We start from the raw sequence: 18,022 nt of genomic DNA on the forward strand, positions 1-18,022 counted from the left end.
TCTGCTTTAAAAGCTGCTTTAAGACCTGGCTGTGAGCACAGGCAGCTCTTGCAGCCACCACTTTCCCTTGGCACTGCTGGAACAGTGCAGAGAAGCATAGTGTAAATGAGAGCTAACGTGCAAAACCATACCTTAATTGCTGATCTCTGCAGTTTCATTTGACAGCTACACAAATCCCACACTAGAACTTAGAGCCACACTACACAGCAAAGAATTGCAGGCACTTCTGAGTCTTCTAGATTACAGCGTGGCTTTCTGCTTGTTCAAAGCAACAGCAAATTGACACAGGGGAAAAGTGCACAGACATTTAATAAACTCTTGATTTTTTTGGTGTTTCATGACAAATAATAGTATCACCTAATAATGGAAAACTAACAGTGTCTTTAAAATGGAACATAAGCCAACAGCTATTTTTGCATGTGTTTATGTCATCACAGTGTAAAGGCAGAAATAAAGAGATTTCCAGTTATCCACAGCTTGTCACAGTATAGTCGCTTTCAGCAGGTACAACTGGAGCTGTATGGGTGATAGTCCCCAGGCTCAGCTCCCTTTGCCTTAAGAAACAAAGTGAGTGATTTGAAAGAGACCATTATCCACCACACATGTCCTTTGCAATCAGGAAAAAGGGGAAAGTATGTCTTGAAGGTGTTCCAAGGCCTTTGGTGAGCTGAGTTACTGTCTGAAGGCTCTCATAATCCAGACACTATGCATGGATCAGAAATTAACTGGGTACCTAAATCTTTGCTCAGATAAAATGTAGCCAATTTCATTGAATAAATCCAGGCACTGGAGACTGCAGTAGGGCTTATTTATGTGAATACAGTGCTCTGAACTGACTCAGAACGTAGTGAAAATATTCTGACCTATTCACTGAAGATGTTTAGACAAGAAAAGCTCATCACATTTCCAAACACAGACTTGCAGAAGGCTTAACAGGAGTAATGTAAATAAGATACATCTAAATGGTGTAAAGAATAGGAAGCAAAGGTTTGTGGTTTGAACCAAGTACTGATGAACATAATTACTGTAATTATCAGGAAAAATATTTAAATAAAAGAAAACCAACTTTTCCATAGAGATAATTATAATGCTTTTATTTAGCAAAGGTACTGAAGAATTTTTTTTCTGTAAAGACATACAGGTATGCCCCAATTCCACAGTTTCAATTCTCTCAAATAGCTATGAGTTTTTGAAATTAGTTTAATGACCAGAGGGGAATATATGTGGAGATGTCAAACTTATTTTTGTCATAAACCACATGATTCCATTTACCACTAATCCCCAAATAATTGACCTGGGGCCACCAAGAGCCTGCAGAACCCTTGCTGGTGCTTTATAGAGAACAGGCTGTTCGCAAAATTTTAACTGTCCTCTTTCTAGCCATTTGAAAGAAAAAAATACATTAAATACTTCCTTGATACATATTTTTCCATACTGGCAGTTGCTGAGGTTACCACAGGATTGCTTTGGTTCTTTGTATTTTTAAAATTACATATGGAAGGGCAGTGATCTAGGACATTATTTCCCTACTAAGATGTGCTTCAAACTATAGAAAACTTTCTTGAAACCCTGCCTTGTAAAATGGAGAAAAGACCCTACATAATTCAGCACTCTACAGCCTACACTTGGCTAAAATAGAAATGGTTTTATTTTCCTGAGAATTGCATTCTGTTCTACTTTGAGTTAAACCCATATTTGCCTTCTACTACTACCTACTAGTGATGTGCCCCTCACTTGGCAAGCACTGACATGACTGTCATTTCCCCACTGTGCCAGATTGTAAAGCATGTAAGAGATGGGACAATATAAGGGTCTGCAATAATGATACAGGGGTGTCCCATATTGAGCCATTCTTTGGTTTGGCAGACAGAAATGAAGTCTGCCGCTAAAATCTGCCTCGTATACGTATGTTTGAATGTCCTCGTCTTAGGAGAATGTCCAGAGACATCCCTAGCAGCCCGAAGTGAAAACTCACTACATGCAAATCAAATTCTGTATAAAAAAAGACCTTAGAAACAAACCTATCAAGAGGGCTCATCTCACCAAAAAATTAATTACAACTTTACATTACTGAAGTCTAATGAACAAAGCACAACATTCCCTCAGACATGAGGCCCAACTCAAAACACAAAGGAGGAGTACTTATTAAGTACTGACTTTTCTGAGATATTAATTGCTTGCCCTATTATTTAATCTCTTCTGGTCTGAAAACAATCTTTCCCCAGATGTTTTTGGAATATTTCAGAAAAAAAAAAAAAGATAAAAAAAAAAGATATAAACTTTGGCCCTATTAGGGTTAATGTTTTTGCATAGACATATATGACCATAAACTGGTCAACTAGTAGAGGTCTTCTGCTAACATTGTGACTGAGAACAGGAAGAATACAGCCACAATAATATACAGCTATCTACTAAAAGTATTGCATACAGACATCTTTGGCCATGCAGTCTCTTGGCCTTCTGGAAATAAGTGAGCTGCATTGCTAGCATGACAAAAAAAATAGCAATGTTGAGAATTAGAAAGAGGCGAGTATAAGAAGCTGATATTGATGGGGCACTTCGAGCAGTTGCCACCATTTGTGCCAGCCCTGATCGGCCTTTGATTGACACCCCAGTTTTGTGCTTCACATATGTGATATCTGCAAAGTCCAGAAGATCTTTCATTTCCTCATCTTCGTCTACAGGCAACTCTTTTTGTGCTTGAGTCTGTGCCTTTTGTCGCACTTTTCTTTCATTTACCTCAATCTGTGCAAAAATGTCAGGAACAGCATCAACAAATTTGTAGCCTTTGGCTACCTTTCTGTTTTTCTTTGCTCTGCCACGTTGCTGCTGCTGCTGCCTCTGTGAGATTGCAAATATCCTGTCAATGGCCTCCTCTGTCTGCCTCTTATCTGAAAACCTCAGCAGGCGCTCAGCAGTCTTCCTAAAGCTGGCCGTGTTGCGTACACGAGACAGGATTTGCTTCTCAAGCTGCTGGAAGACGGGCTTAAAATGTTGCAGGTTCCTCTCCACGATGCCTACGTAGTCCTTCACTTCTGGCACCGTGGAGCTCCTGATGGCAGAGGCTCGGTCAAAGACAATTTTCTGGCGGTCTGCAATAACCTGTGCAAAGGCAGAGCGGGAGCCATCCTCGACGGGCCACAGGTACACGGCGTAGGCGTGCTCACCAGTGGTCACAAAAACATCCAGCTGCGGGGAATCTCCACGCACGGTGAAGCTCTGCACGTCCACAGAGGGCCCAATGAAAAGGTAGATGGCCCTCGTGACGGGGTGCCGCAGCAGAGTTGTTACATTCACGTAGTTTGTTCCATTGTAGGGGTAGCCCCGGGGATACATCCTCGAGGCAATGGTGGCTTTCTCACTGTGGCCAGTGTCGTCCATCCAGTACATCTTATATATCCCATCACGGTGCCTAATAAAGGCCCCATGGACATCATCAACAACTGTTTCTTCAAAAGGCACATCCACATTGTGGAAGAAACTGGTCGCTGCCTCCAGAGGGCTGTCATCTTCTAGGTGGATTTGGTCCACTAGCAAGAGAAGCTGGGGATGGAGAAGTATAAGGTTTCGTTGCAATTTTCTCAGCTTCAGTTTAGGATTGTATGCACCCACTCCTTCTCCCCTGATAAAAACCACCCCGCTTCTCTCCATGGCAGCAACCACTCGTCCCTGACAGTCTCCAGCCAAGTCATGTTTATATTTAAGCCACTTTGAGGAACAGTCTTCTGTAATCTGCCCTTCCCATGGGGAGAAGCAGCTCTTAGACACAGCAGGGGAAAACATCAACACATTATTAAAAAAAGTATATTTTGGCCCATACAGAGCTTCTGTTATGAAAGGTACACCATTGGGAGCGAAAGTGAAGGAGTTCTGGTCTGGGTGTTCGTGGCCAGCATTAAAGTTCCTCCACCCCTTGATCCACTCTTTGTACTTGTTCTTATGAACAATATCGTATATTGCACGTCCTCCCAGCTTTCCTGACTTGAAGGAAAGGAAAGGCCTGTTGATTTCAGCTGGCAAAGCACTTCCGTAAGTCACCACTCCCCAGTCCTCAAAATAATGTAGCTTAGGAACTCCATAGTCTGGTGGAGGTACAGAGCGCAAACTTGCATCATACCTGCAAAAAAAGATGAGAAAAATTGGGTTAAAAATCCCTTGACTGATTCCACTATCAGCACTTGTAAAAAACTAAAAAAAACATTCTCTATTTACATGAAAGAGCAAGCCAACAATATAAAGCCCACAGTTATGCTTCCTAATCATATAGCTGTAATTATTATTCATCATACTAATCCCTATACAAATTTGTTGTGTGCTTTTTACAGAACAATAGCTGAAAGCATCTGCTCTGCATTTAAAGCAAGCAGTCTTTTTGCAGCCCAAAAATAAGAGTACCACTAATTTCAAACTAGCCATGTTTTGCCCTAGATAGTCATAAAACTACCAACTATAACACAGTTAATGTATGTTAGTTTCTTTCTTCAAACTAGGCTGAAGAAAAATTTTCATGGTTTTTCTTGTATGAATTGTAAGACATAAGACATTTTGTTTAAAAAGAAGCTTTAATTCTAGAAAAGGTTAAAATTATTACAATTTTATCTGTGGGAGTTAAACAAGAAAAATCCAAACCAAAACCTTCTGGCATTGTTTTTAAGCAACGAAAGTAAACAAAACCATATTAAGCCCACTAACATTTCTGTTAGATGGTTCCAGAATCAGATTTATTCCTACAACTAACCAGGAGTTTTTGGCAGGCTCTAGACAGTCACAGAATTTCCATGAAGAGACAGGAGAAAACAGTGATGGGATGAGGTTGTAGAAAACATATTTTGTATTTTGAAAGTAAGAAGATGAAGGCTGCTTGGAGCGTAAGAAACATGCACTCTAATGTGCACATCATAAGGGCAAACCAACAGATATTCAATAAGATTTTTCTTGCAAGAGAGAAAGAGCTGCACTAACTCCTCGAAAATATACTTGTTATCTCCACAAAGTAAGGGAATTCATATGTAGATCTAAAGCTTCTTGAGTCTTTTAATTTCTTACTTTAAGAAGATTGACATAGAAGTTAGCATAACTGTAAATTACATGGGAAAATATCCATCTAGCATGGCATTTTTTCCAAGCATAACTTGCTAATTAGTGTGCAAATCCTGTTAACAGTAGCCTTACAGCCTGGATTACTTAACTTTTAAAAGAAAGTTATACTATTTTACAGAACTTTTGAATGAAAACTTATGCTTTAAATATTCACCTAATTCATCATAAAAGAACCCAACAGGATTAAATCCCATTAGAATAGACCAAATTAAACAAAGACTACATACAGGGAAATTTTCAGTTCCTTTGGAATGGCCTGTATTCTATGAAAGCAATAGACAGTGGAAAGAAACCATAAAATCAGATGTAGGACAAGACCAGGCTGCTCCCTGTGGCAACCTGTGCTAAATGAAGAAGTTCTTCTGTGCCTCCTGACCCGGGTGGCACACGGACAGCCTGAGCCCGGCCTCTATGGTGCACATCTAAAGATAATGAATTAACACTAACAGCAAACAGCTGCCAGGTTCCCTTTGAGCCCACTCATTCCCTTTCATACCAGAGAAATTCAGTGTGGAGAGTGCACCACCTCTGCCCTTTGGATGGTGTGCCTGGGCCCTCCACCACTCGGTTCCTTCTGATCTGCTCTGCCAGCCAGTTCCCACTGCCATTGCGCATGACAAACTTGTCGAGAAACACCAGCTGGCTCTCCGGCCCGTAGAACCAGTTATAGTTGGAATCTGCGATGGCCACAGTTCTCTGGAACCCTTGGGGAAAAGTGAGAAGGAGAAAGCACAAATAAGCACACAAAGATGCTTTTGAAGAGCATGCCAGTGTAGCCAAGAAGCCAAGTGGTGCAAACAGAGGCAGCCTTTTCAGATGCTTATAGACCTGCTTGTAAATGAGCCGTAAATAGGTTACACAGGAGTGGTTTCCTTCTTCTGCAGCTAACTTGAATATTCACCTTTCTTCTTTGGCTTTGGGCTAGGGACAGCCAAAGCACTACACAAAATGTAAGACACAATCCACTTCCTCTCCTCACTCAGGTCTGGCAAAGGTAACTTTCCCTTTACAGTTTTCATGGTTTTATGTGAATCTATATTCTGCAAAGGAATAAACCAGAGGTGCCCCCAAAGAACAAAATAATCAGCTTCACCTTGAAACTATCAGTGTGAGTTCATTTTGCTCTTAGGAACCTCTTCCCGAAGGATGCCTGAGGTCTCACATGGAGTCAGCACAATTCCTTATGTGCATGTGCTGGCAACACCAAAGCTGCATTCAGCCCCCCTTACATGGGTAGATCTGGGGTTCCAAGAGAGTTATCTAAGTTTTTTTTAACCTGGAATTTGAGCTAAGTTATTTAGCTAAGCTAATTGAGAGTTATCCAAGTTTTTTTTTTTTTTACTTGGAATGTAAGTTCCTAATGAAGTGTCCTGCAAATAAGCAACCAAGGGGGTAACAGCTTTAAACTGAAAGAGGGTAGACCTAGTTTAGATATGAGGAAGAGGTTCTTTCCTGTGGGGATAGTGAGGCAGGTGAACAGGTTGTTAAGTTATGGATGCTTCACTCCTGGCAGTGTTCAAGGCTAGGTTGGATGGGGCTTTGAGCAACCTGTGCTAGTAGAAAGTGTCCCTCATTTAGAAGCAGTGATAAACAAGGCTGTTACTGTTTTGATAACTGTTGAAGGTAAAATCCAAGGAAATGGTTATTTTGAAAAACATCCAAGTAGAGTGCTATTTTAAAATGGCCTATTTAAAGTATGAAATTTATTGCTGCTTCAAAAATAAAGAGATTCATCTTCATTCACCCAAAGGACCTACCTGGCAGGACAGTCCTATACATAAATGCAAAGTGCTGCTTGAGCCAGGGGTGGCTGAAGTGATTGATGTCAAAATGCCTTTGGACAAGAAACATGTACTGAAACAGTGATCTGGTTGTGTAGCTGCCATAAGCCACCCCTTCATAGAGGGAGCCATCTGTGACCTCCCGCAGCAGGACTACTGACTTCTCCATGATTGCCAACACTTGCTTGGTCCACAAGTAAGCTTCCTGAAGGTAGCCTGAAAGAAATGACAATGGCAAAACTAATTACAACAAAACAGTGCATAGATGGTGCTGTCTGTATTCCCACAGTGGGATCTTCACAGCAAGGAATCTGCAGTCCAGGGGTCTATAATACAACCTACTGCTGCAGCATCCCTGTACTAGGGTGAAAAATAAAATACTGCATTTAAATACAGCAAAGCAAGGTCACACGGGCATGGGAAAATCTATCAAACACATTTTTTTTTTGTAATAATATGGGGCTATACTTTACAACTTAAAAAGAAAGTTTTCTGAACACATTCAGGACATGCAAAAAAGGGAAGAACCAAACCAAGACTATTTATTGCATTTCAAATTAAAACTGTATGTAAACAAACCAATGGCCCCAGTAGAGGGCTCCAATAATGCAACAATTCTGATTGGTCATTTTTCACTGGCAGGATCACCAGCATGGTAAGGAGATCCAGAGAGACTAAAAAAGTAAAAAAGTTCACATTTGAGCAGCAGTTAACTGATATGACGATGAGCTAACTCATGCTCTATTTTAAGATCTGCTCTGTTCTACTTATATTTTCAGTTTGTTGTACAACCTAAAGGGTTATCCAAATAAAAGCTATTTTGGAAGAGTTTTGCATGGGTAATTCCAAAAGTAGATTCCTCAGTTCCAGAATAAAATTAATCTTCCAAGCAGATAAATTCTCAGCCTCCAGATATACAAGCCCTGAGCAGTTTCAGTTTTTCTAAAGAAAAGCATTTCAGAGATTTTACTGTTTTGGTCTGCTCTACACAAATCAAGACCTGGGAAGAGGTCACAAGAAACCTTCTCAGTGCCAGTCTGCTTTCACTAAACACAAGCATGAGGGCCTTAGCACTGTACTTATGTATTGCAGAAGTCAGCATAAACCAGCAGAGGAAAGGCTTTTTGGATTGAGTAGCAAGAGAGGCAGGACTAAACAGACATCAACTGCCTTGTGCTTCTACATGGCAGCTTAGTGTTCTCCCAGTTCAAAGTGTCTGGACACAGATTGAACCAGACTTAACTCCACCCTATAGCAAAGCCCAGCTGGCACATGTTACACCTCACTACGTGGTGAAGCAGTGCCTGCTGAATGAAGCACATGTGCCAGGCCAAGGGAGTAGGAGCTACAGTCAATCCTGTTACTCAGAGTGTTTCATCCCATTGCCACCAACACTGTATTTATGCTCAGCAGAGTGATGAGTAATTCAGGCATCCTACCAGCCAAGGCTGCCAAATCCTGTTCTGTTAACAGTGACACAAAAAAAAAAAAAAACAAAAAAACAAAAAAAACCAGTGTCTAAGCAAAACAGACAACCTGAGTCTATCACAGTACTTTAAACACCTGGCTGAACAGAAAACTGTGATGGGGAAGGCCTGAGCAACAGTGGCAGTGGTACTACTTACTTCCACTTCACTCCCAGCCATTAAGACACTCTTTCATTACTCTTCATGGAGTGGTAGCACAGTGGTCTGTCAGAATAAAATCCTGAATGTTTCACTCCTGTTTTCCCTTGTGACATAAAAGGGAAGCTAGTTTTTGACTGCTGCAAGAATGTGATTTGCACACTGTTCAGCACAGTGCCTTTACCATTGTAATGCATTAATGTTCTGTTTACTCCAGGTATATCTATGCTATAACACTACACTTGTAGTATGCTAAAAGAACAATAATACATTGAAATGAAAAAATTAAAAGACTCAACACCCTGTCAGGCTACATGACAAACCAGAACAAATCTCACCTAAATTTAGCAGTATATAAACCAGGTATCTATATCAATATCAAGGCCTTACTCAAGTTTCTGTTTTGAACATCTGAGTGTCTAAATACAAAGACTTTGCCATATGCACGTGCCTAGAATTAACTTCAATTAGTTTCACTTTCATTCCTTTGGAAATGTTTACATTCTTTGAAATTGGCTGTTTAGTGTCTACAAGCTTCAATAGTTGAATTGTGTTTAAACTTACTAGTTGGAATTTAAACCTTCTGTGAGAAAGGTCTACACTGAGATACATTATTTGCAATTGATATGTATCTGTTACAGAAGCATAACATGTTCATTCCTTTTCTCCCTCCTTTTTTTTTTCTCCTTCAGATTATTTTCTTTCATATTGGAATTACAATTTGGTTTTTTATTCATTTTAGACTAACAGAAAAACCTCATTTAAGTTGCTATTAAAAAAATGAAGTTTCTCTATATCAAAACAACAGCATTTAAATTTAGAAATATAAAGTCTGTTTTGACCTATTTTCATTTGAAATATTACTATTTTCAAATTGCTCAAGAATTCATTCGTTTCCTGCTTTTTTCCTTCCTCCTCCCCTCAAACACCATCACTTTAGTGAAAAAATTATTGCCCAGCTTTGTGATGCCTTCATTGTTTTACACAAGGCATACTTATGGTCTATACCTAATGAAAAGCAGAATTATCTTGCAAACTGCCAGCTTTCTGCTCCAACAAAGGCTTAGGGAAGGATGGAATTATATGAAATTTAGCAAACCCACTGAATAAACATGGCTTTGAGTCTTCAATTTGTGGAAGGCAAGACAGGAGAATAGGGAGTAACTTCCACACATGCTCTTGATGCTTTTCAACATATACACATCAGTCAGTGTGTTTGTTTTGACAGGCACTTAGCAAAAAATGACCCTCCAAACACAGTAGGTGCCACAGTTTTTTGTCACATTTCTCTGGGCACTTGAAAGCTCCAGTGATGTGCAGATGTGCCTCTGTTTGGCAGGGCTGAGCAGCTTGGCTGCTCATCAGCATCCAGAAACTAGATTTTCCTGGACTAGCAGTGCATAAGTAATTCCACTGGGAATTATGTTTTCAAAATACTTCTAGCACATATAAAATAACTACCTGATGAAATATGGATTCATTCTTATAAAAGCGGGAGCTGGCTCCATGACTTCCATCTCTCAGCTGAAGTACCTCTGGGGTTTAAAGTCAAGATTGCTCACCTGCTTTCTCTCTCACTCTGTGACTTGCATTCTCCAGCAGGACAGGGACAGCCCCTTGACAGAGCAGGCAAAAGCTACTGGCCAGAGTATTCACCTTGGAAATGCGAAGGATGGTTTTATGCCCCCGAAGTAAAGAAGAGGAAACCAGGCACAAATGTTTGTTGTGGGGTGCAATAGCAGAGTTCAGAGGAAAAAAAGTACAGCCTCGGGTATCTCCATAGAAAAGGCTGTTGGGAAGAAAACTCTTAAGCTATGACACTTGGGTGGATAAAGTTACACTTTTGCAGATCCTCCAGGTGACAGGACAAAAGCCTTGGATGAAATTCCAGGCTATCCTGTTGTCTGGCTCCCAGGTCAGAGCACTGGGTGTTTCTGACTGCTGACTTTCACAATGCTTTGTGTAAGGAGACCAAGCATCATTCTGCATTGATGATCTACTCTGAAAGACACTGTCCATGAATCAGGACGGACAAACTGTACACAAGGGGATTTTTAACTCTTATAAACTGTGAGGTAAGAATTTCAGAATCACTTAGAGAACTGAACTTATATACATACTCATAATGACTTGTACATCTGCCCACAGATTTTTGTTCTATTCACTAAATTAAATTTTACTAAGCAGCAAAAGAGTAAACCCAATAGTGCTGTACACTAAAGAAGCATTTTTATCAAATCCTGAACTTTGCTGCTTAAGTGGCTGATTTGAGTTGATAGACTTTAGAAAAAACATTCCTATGGCTTAGCACATACCTTGATTCATCAGCACCAGGCTTCCAGCCAGCAGGGCCACACAGTTGGTAGGCTGGTGGTTGTGAAGGTACTGGAAGCCCCATCCACGTCTGTATGATGCTTCGTACATGTATCCCGAGGCATTGGCAATTACTTCAAGAAATCTCTCCTGTTGAATCTTGCTAAGGTAGTTGTACAAGAAGTCATAAGCAGTGGCAAAACCAACCAAGGAGTGAGCAAGAGGTACTTCATCCCAGGGGGCATCCTTCACTAGCCTGTCAAAAAATAAAGACGGCAATTAATTGAGTTTCACCTACTTAGCTTTCCCCTTTACTCCACTGTGATATGTCTATGACTTTAAGTCTCCCACGTTAGATGTTTGTTGAACATTTGTTAAATGTTCAACAAATATTTTAGAATTTTAACACAGTAGTAAGCTACTTACCAAGTCTCTAAACTATTTTTTCCCCATCCTAAGTATGGACAGCATTAATCTTCAAAGCTCAAAATCTTTTTTATAAAGATTAAGTTGCTAAATGTTAGAAAAATGTTTGAAATATTCTGGGTTTTGCTAGGAGAAAGATAGGCAGAATACTGATTGTGCAGAAATAGAACCTATTCATCTGAAGAATGATTAATATAATTTTTGATAAAGTAATATGCCATGGTTTATACTCCTCCAACCTCCTGTAACAGATCTTTTTTCTTTTCCAAAGGAGTGACTTGATGATAAATGTTGCCTATGAGACTAAAGCTGTCTTTACAGCAAATATAATAAAACAACTTATTACACTGTTTTTTCATGTCCCAGATGCATTCAAGGACAGAAGTTGAGAAGAGGAAACTTAGTTTTACTACAGCTTGAATTAACATTCTTAATAAACACTGGGGTTTTTTAATGATAAGAAAGAAAAGAGGTAAAATGCTGTCAATACTCAAAAATTATTTTCTAGGAACTACTGACTTGTGTCCAATGATTACACCGAACTTAGAAAAACAGTACATTTTGACCAAGCAAATTCATAATATAGGTGGTATGGAGAAAATATTCCTCTTAAATCAAGAATACATTGTGTACCAATGACTTTAGTTTTGCAGTACTTACAGTACTTCCAGCCCACGGTTCTACAGAAAAAGAAAATGTGAAGGAATACATAGTGAAAGTAAACTCCTATAAACTGAAAAATCATCAGTTGCTTTCATGCTTTCATGTTCTCCTCTTTCACTTTTTTTGCAATCTATTTTTTATTACAGAAATGAATCAAAATTGTTGAGATGAGTGTCCTACTGCAATGAGTAGAAATGACGCTGTGCTCCTGAAGGCACACACATTCCAGTTTCAACTACTTCATGACTCGACAAATATGATTTCATCTTCATTTGTGTAAGCAGCAGTGTGAAGAGATGAGAAAAAAAATCCCCAAAGAGTAAGATAAAACCAAAGAAGTTCTGCTGCAGAAGCATTTATTGGCATTCCAAATGCATTAATAAAGCCTGTAAAAATTACGAGCGTCAGCCTAAGGCGCTGCAATGATGGTAAAAGATATCATGTGCAAGTTAAAAAAAAAACCTTTAATTTTTATTTCAGCATTTTAAATCATTGGAAGAACTCAAGTTTGGCACATTCATACTGTCACGTAAAGAAACTATCCGTATGCTTTTTGATCAGATGAATTTCTGATCAATAGTTTTCACTGTTCACCTTCTCTCAGCTTTGATTCCATATTCTGTTTGCAGTAAAGTTAAACATTCTTTTTTCCTTTTTAAAAATTAAATATTTGTCTCACAGATTTAAATTAAATACATCAATCTGAGTTATCTGGTTATTCATCAATCTCAATTAATTCTCTATTTCTGCTTCCTCATCTTTCCTTATAATTGAAAGAGCTATTAAAATGCTGTTGATCCTATACATAAAACTAAAGTTACATTCTATGCCAATTATATGCAACACTCTGGCACCATGATTCCTGTCAGGAATCCTTTGACACAGAAAAATTCCTTTCATCAGCTATATCATGAATTCTAATTTCCAAGGTATTTTTAGTCTCATTAAACCTTTGCATATTCAGAAATCAGAGTTCAAATCGGTACAGGGAATTTCACTTTTAAGGCATCTGCTTGGAACAATTACAAAGAGTTTGAGGCTTAACTATACATTAGGGTGGAAGAAAAGTCCAATGAAAGAATTTGAGCTATTTTAAAAAATTTAATTCAAAGTTCAGTATCTTTTTAACAACACACAAGCTCCTAATTAGATTCTGCTTAAACCTATTGTGCTGAAACCTGATCTTTACCTGACTAAATTTAAAATGGGATTTGCCAGTGGAACTGATTTATTGTAACTTGACTGTTAAGGTGTATGCTAACTTTATGTTTAGTTTCTAACAGAGTACCACATCAAATTCTACTGTGTAAGAGCATATAATAGTCTCCATGACACTGCTTCTGACAAAATAGAAAGCAGTCTTCTACATGGGAGGTGATAAATTGAGAAGTTATAACTGCATTTAGGCTCCTGATCTCTTCAGGAAAGAAACAAAAACCAAAAAAACCCAAAACAAACCCCACAGCCTTTCTGTGTAAAAACCTTTATGTTAGGCACCCTTATCATACATACTGACACAGTTACCCAGCTTGGGTTAGACAAGCAATTTTGTCACAACACCCCTCAAATTGCACTTCTGTACAGTTAAGTCTTGCATAAAATTTCACAGAGGAGATTCACACAAGTAATAGGGAAAATTAAAGATGACTATTTAAAGATCCTAATTTCTAAATACATAAACCCACAGTCAACATCTGTTCTTAAGGTGAAGCTCTTTTGAAGAAACAACTCTTCAGCTGCTATAAATCAGTGCTACTCCCCTTAACTTAGTTTCAAGGGAACCAAGCAATGTACACCAAACGTGGAAAATTATTCACAAGAAGAATGATCAAGTAGCAAACATTACATGGATTTGTATCTAAATAATGTTCTCATTTTTCAAATGCATCTCCCAGTGTCAGACTTGGTAAATAGCCTGACTGATAAACTGGGGGAAAGCACAGAGCCAGAGGTATGCACTGAATGCAAGTGAATAAAGTGTTTTCAGGGCTAACTGTTTGTTAACTACTAAGAAAAGTGGTATGTATTTATACAAAGATAGGTAAAAACAAGCCCACACTTTGTCCTGTACAACAAGCTATTTTCTAAGCTACTCAAGACTAAAACTGAACATAAGAGAGTGTGAACTTCAGCTTCACAATTACTGTGTATGATGACAGTGAGTAACCTCTACCTCAAGGCTGCATTAGCCTTGTCAGCCTTTAATGGCATCAGATCTTACAAAAGCAAACAAACAAATCCAAAGTAAATAAAAATATCTGTAATGGGTTTTTTTTATACAGAACAGCTACTTAGTTGCAGACATATGAACTTTGAGCAAAGGCCACTGTTTAAAAATTCTAAAATATATTTTAAATTCTAAAAGATAAAGGCACCCCTACCGTACCTTTTTGCACTTATATACCTGTATCTGTAGGTATAGGTATATTTGGAAGAGGTGCCTATCTGGAAACTTGAGAAGGTTATGAAAGAGGAAAAAGTGCTGAACAGGTTTGCTACCTCATGATCAAACTCCATAAACATCCAAAACCATATGCATTGTTCTGCACAAAAATCTGCTGTCTGGACAAATCCTGTGAATGGCACAGGATAAATACATGCCTGGGGTGTTCTTTGAATTTGTGTTCATCTGTATCCTATAAAATATGTTTGTTACATTTAGAGTTTGGTATGAATCCTCCATGAAGAAACTGGAGAAATAAAGAGATCATGGATAAGGCTAGAATTATGGATAAGTAGTATGGTTTTCCTACATGTGTTGAGAATTTTAGCATGTTGCAATGTGGTTTATCTATTTTAGATTTTTCACCTTCTGCAATGAACAACGAATATGAAGAGGGGGATTAAGACCCTGTTTTCCACTCATCAATTTTCCACCAAGAACCTGGACAAGAATCATGCATGCACTGCATTTGTTCTATGTGTACACAGCACCTTCATTAAACACAATTCCAAGCTCTAAGTAAGTACACCATTTGCATAAAATTTTGGATGGAAAGCAAAAACCAGTATCACCAACAAAGCCAAGATCACTACAACCTCTCAGTTTCTTGACAACATTCCTGATGCTACTACTGCCTCTTCTCTTAGTAGAAATGTGTTTCTTTAATTTCTCACTACTCACTACCAAGTAACTACTTCCTTACTGAAAGCAGGGTCACCTGGGATGGGGCAGTCCCAGACACGAGTAGGAAAAAAATTCACTGAGAACAACCCTACAGAGGTGGATTTTGGGGTTCAGGTGGATGAAAAGCTGGACATGACCAGTGATGTGCCCCTGTAGCCCAGGAAGCCAGTTCTAAGCTCAGCAAAAGCAGCATGGCCAGCCAGCAGGACAGGGATTTTGCTCCTCCACTCTACCCTGGTGAGAACCCACCTGCAGTGATGCAAACCGCTCTGGGCTCCTCAACAAAAGAAGGACATGGACCTTCTGGAGCAAGTCGAGAGGAAACCAGAATGATGCTCAGATGGCTGGAGCACCTCTCCTATGCAGACAGGCTGAGAGAGATGGGGTTGTTCAGCCTGGAAGTCTCCAGGGAGACATTACCGAAACCTTCTAATGCCTAAAGGGGGACATAGGAAAAAGAGGGGTTTTGCATGGGCAGATAATGGTAAGACATAGGGGAAAGGTTTTAAACTGAAAAAGGAGATGAAGAGTTATGAAGAAACTCTTCACTGTGAGGGTGGTGAGGCACTGGCACAGGTTGCCCAGAGAAGTTGTGGATGCCCCAAATCTGGAAGTGCTCAAGGAAGTGCTTGGCTGGATGGGGCTTTCAGCAACATTGTCCAGTCCAAGTTGTCCCTGCCCAGAGCAGGGGTTTTGGAACTGGAGGATCTCTAATGTCCCTTCCCAACACAAACAATTCTGTTTCTATGATTCTATTAGAATTTCTCTCAGAAATACAAGCCAAGAAGGAAAAACCACTATATGGCCAGTTCAAGGCAGGATTTAAATCAAACTCTGCTGCTCAAGTGAGTTCCTTGATCATGACCTGTGGGATGTTTACATTCATCTTTCCTTCACTGTGTATCCAGTTCTTAAAAACAAATTGAAGTAAATAGGAAAATAACCCTCTTTAATCTGAGATATAGAATACCCTTCCAAGCAGTGTGAGATGGGATTTCTGGCCTCTAGGTCAACAGCTAACATGGTATCAGTGGATGTAAAATGAAGAATTAAGCACATCCTGACACATGCATTACACAAGTAATCCACATCCTGAATTTTAATGCTCCAAACTTTCCCATGACAAATCACTTCAGAATAACTCCTGGAGGAGGAAATTGAAGGAAGGATGCCAGTACTTGCTCCTCAGTACTGAAATTCTCAATCTCACTAGGTGCATGCAAAGGAAATGAGTGAGAACTCTCTCCTAATGGCTTAGAGGTGAAAATTACTTCTAAGACAGCCCTGTAGTGCATTTTGATGCCATCTACCTCAGATATTGGTACTCAGCTGTGAGCATGCTTGAGTTTAATGCACACAAGATGTCAAGTGTGGATGTAAACAAGGCATGCAAGGGGGCCAAGTGACCTCTTGATCGCTTGTGCAGTTGTACAGCCCTCCCAATGCCACAGGCAATGCCTTGGCACTCTTCCTATTGTCCTGACCCACTTCTGAGGGTCTGTCCTGACCCACTCCCTATCAAGAGGGAGAACACCTTTCAAGGGGAATGAGACTACCAACATTTATTTTATAAACCAGACCAAATCTTAAATATTTTTCTTACAAAGTCTCCAAAACAAAGTATTTTTTTTGATCAAGTGGAATATTTTCTTAATAAATGGAGCAATACTCTACACTTGTCATTTTGGGGAGAGAAAAGAAGACTCTCTGAAAAAAAAAACCAACCTCTCAGCTTTTACCCTTCCCACATTTTTCTGGTTGGCTGCCAAAGCAAAAACCCCATTATCTGCCCAACCTTAGCACTTGATCCTTTGCAAAAACAAAGAAGTTAAAAAACATACTTGAAAAACTGATGTTTTATGTTTCTGGTGTCTAAGGTAAAACAGGTTTGCTTCTCTCTTTAGCAATCATGTTTCAGCAGCAGCCAATCTCACATGCTTGTGTTCATTGCAGCTCAGTTGACAGAAAGAAAGGCAAAGGAGTGGTTAAACGTAAAAGGCTACATTCATGTCAGTATGGGGAAAAAAGGCAACATATAGACAGATGTTTTAAGAGCTTACTATAAAAATAGAGTTGTACTGCTTAGGTGCTATGGGGAGGAAAGTAAACTTTAGCTCCTTAAAAATCTTAATCTACTTTTTAACCTCTTCCCCTCTGTTTCCTCATAGGTCTATGATCATCATTCTGATGCTTCTAAAGCTTCTTTCAGATCTTATCTCATTTTTGGCTTTGATCACAAGAGTCCTTCGCACACAGGGCTTGCTTTTATGATGCTTCTGTGTTGACACATTAATAAACTAGAACTGACTCTGTTTCATTTTTTCTCAATGTCATGTTAAGCAGACATAGAAATTTAATTATGTTATTTTTTTAGGAGATTGCCTCTAGCTCTTGTTTTAGCAAATTTTTATACCAGTCATGCTACAAAGTGAGCTCCCAGTAGCTAGCACAGAACATCAGCATCAATATATCTTCTATACCAATTTAGATATTAAAGGAGCTCTCCAAAATCCAGCTAGCCATTTAATTTCATAGACATGCACAATTTCTATTTTTAAACACTACATATGTAGAAGATAAAAACAGCATGAGGGTTTGATATTTCACTTACTAACATAATATATATTCCAGATATCAAATTCATCCTCCTACCCTCCCTTTTCTTTCTTTTTCCTCTTTGTAGGAGACAGTGTATCAGCATCCTCCGAGCTTCTTTTATACTAACTTTTATTCCACAGTCTTACAAAGCCCCCCTAAGTTTTCTTTGAATGTGATTGCTGGTTGATTACTGGGAGTCAAACAGATGCTATAAATTTCTGGTGTCAGCACGGAGACTTGCTTTATTGCAACTTGACATATATGAATTCATTTTAGTTAAATCATTATCCACATGTTTAATTATTTACACATATCTATTTTTACCTTGCAATCTGTATTGTTCAACAGCAAGCACTATCTGGATACTAACAGCCAGGGTCCCATAGTAT

General features: G+C 39.2%; 1 protein-coding gene across 2 annotated transcripts in view; it reads right to left on the reverse strand.

The window, feature by feature from the left end:
• Positions 1–2,345: 2,345 nt before the first annotated feature.
• Positions 2,346–18,022, reverse strand: part of DSE (dermatan sulfate epimerase) — a 32,439-nt gene continuing 16,762 nt past the window's right edge. Inside the window, exons 3-6 of one of the 2 annotated variants that reach the window (XM_066545796.1) lie at positions 10,822–11,075; positions 6,858–7,097; positions 5,597–5,804; positions 2,346–4,117 (exon numbers count right to left, since the gene is read on the reverse strand). In XM_066545796.1, coding sequence (XP_066401893.1) covers positions 2,356–4,117; positions 5,597–5,804; positions 6,858–7,097; positions 10,822–11,075 — 2,464 coding nt within the window. In that variant the 3' untranslated portion in view covers positions 2,346–2,355. Of the gene's footprint in view, positions 4,118–5,596; positions 5,805–6,857; positions 7,098–10,821; positions 11,076–18,022 lie in introns of those variants that run through there. The other variant, XM_066545797.1, reaches the window with a different exon arrangement.

Source organism: Molothrus aeneus, chromosome 3 (genome assembly GCF_037042795.1).
Source record: "Molothrus aeneus isolate 106 chromosome 3, BPBGC_Maene_1.0, whole genome shotgun sequence".
NCBI lineage: Eukaryota > Metazoa > Chordata > Aves > Passeriformes > Icteridae > Molothrus > Molothrus aeneus.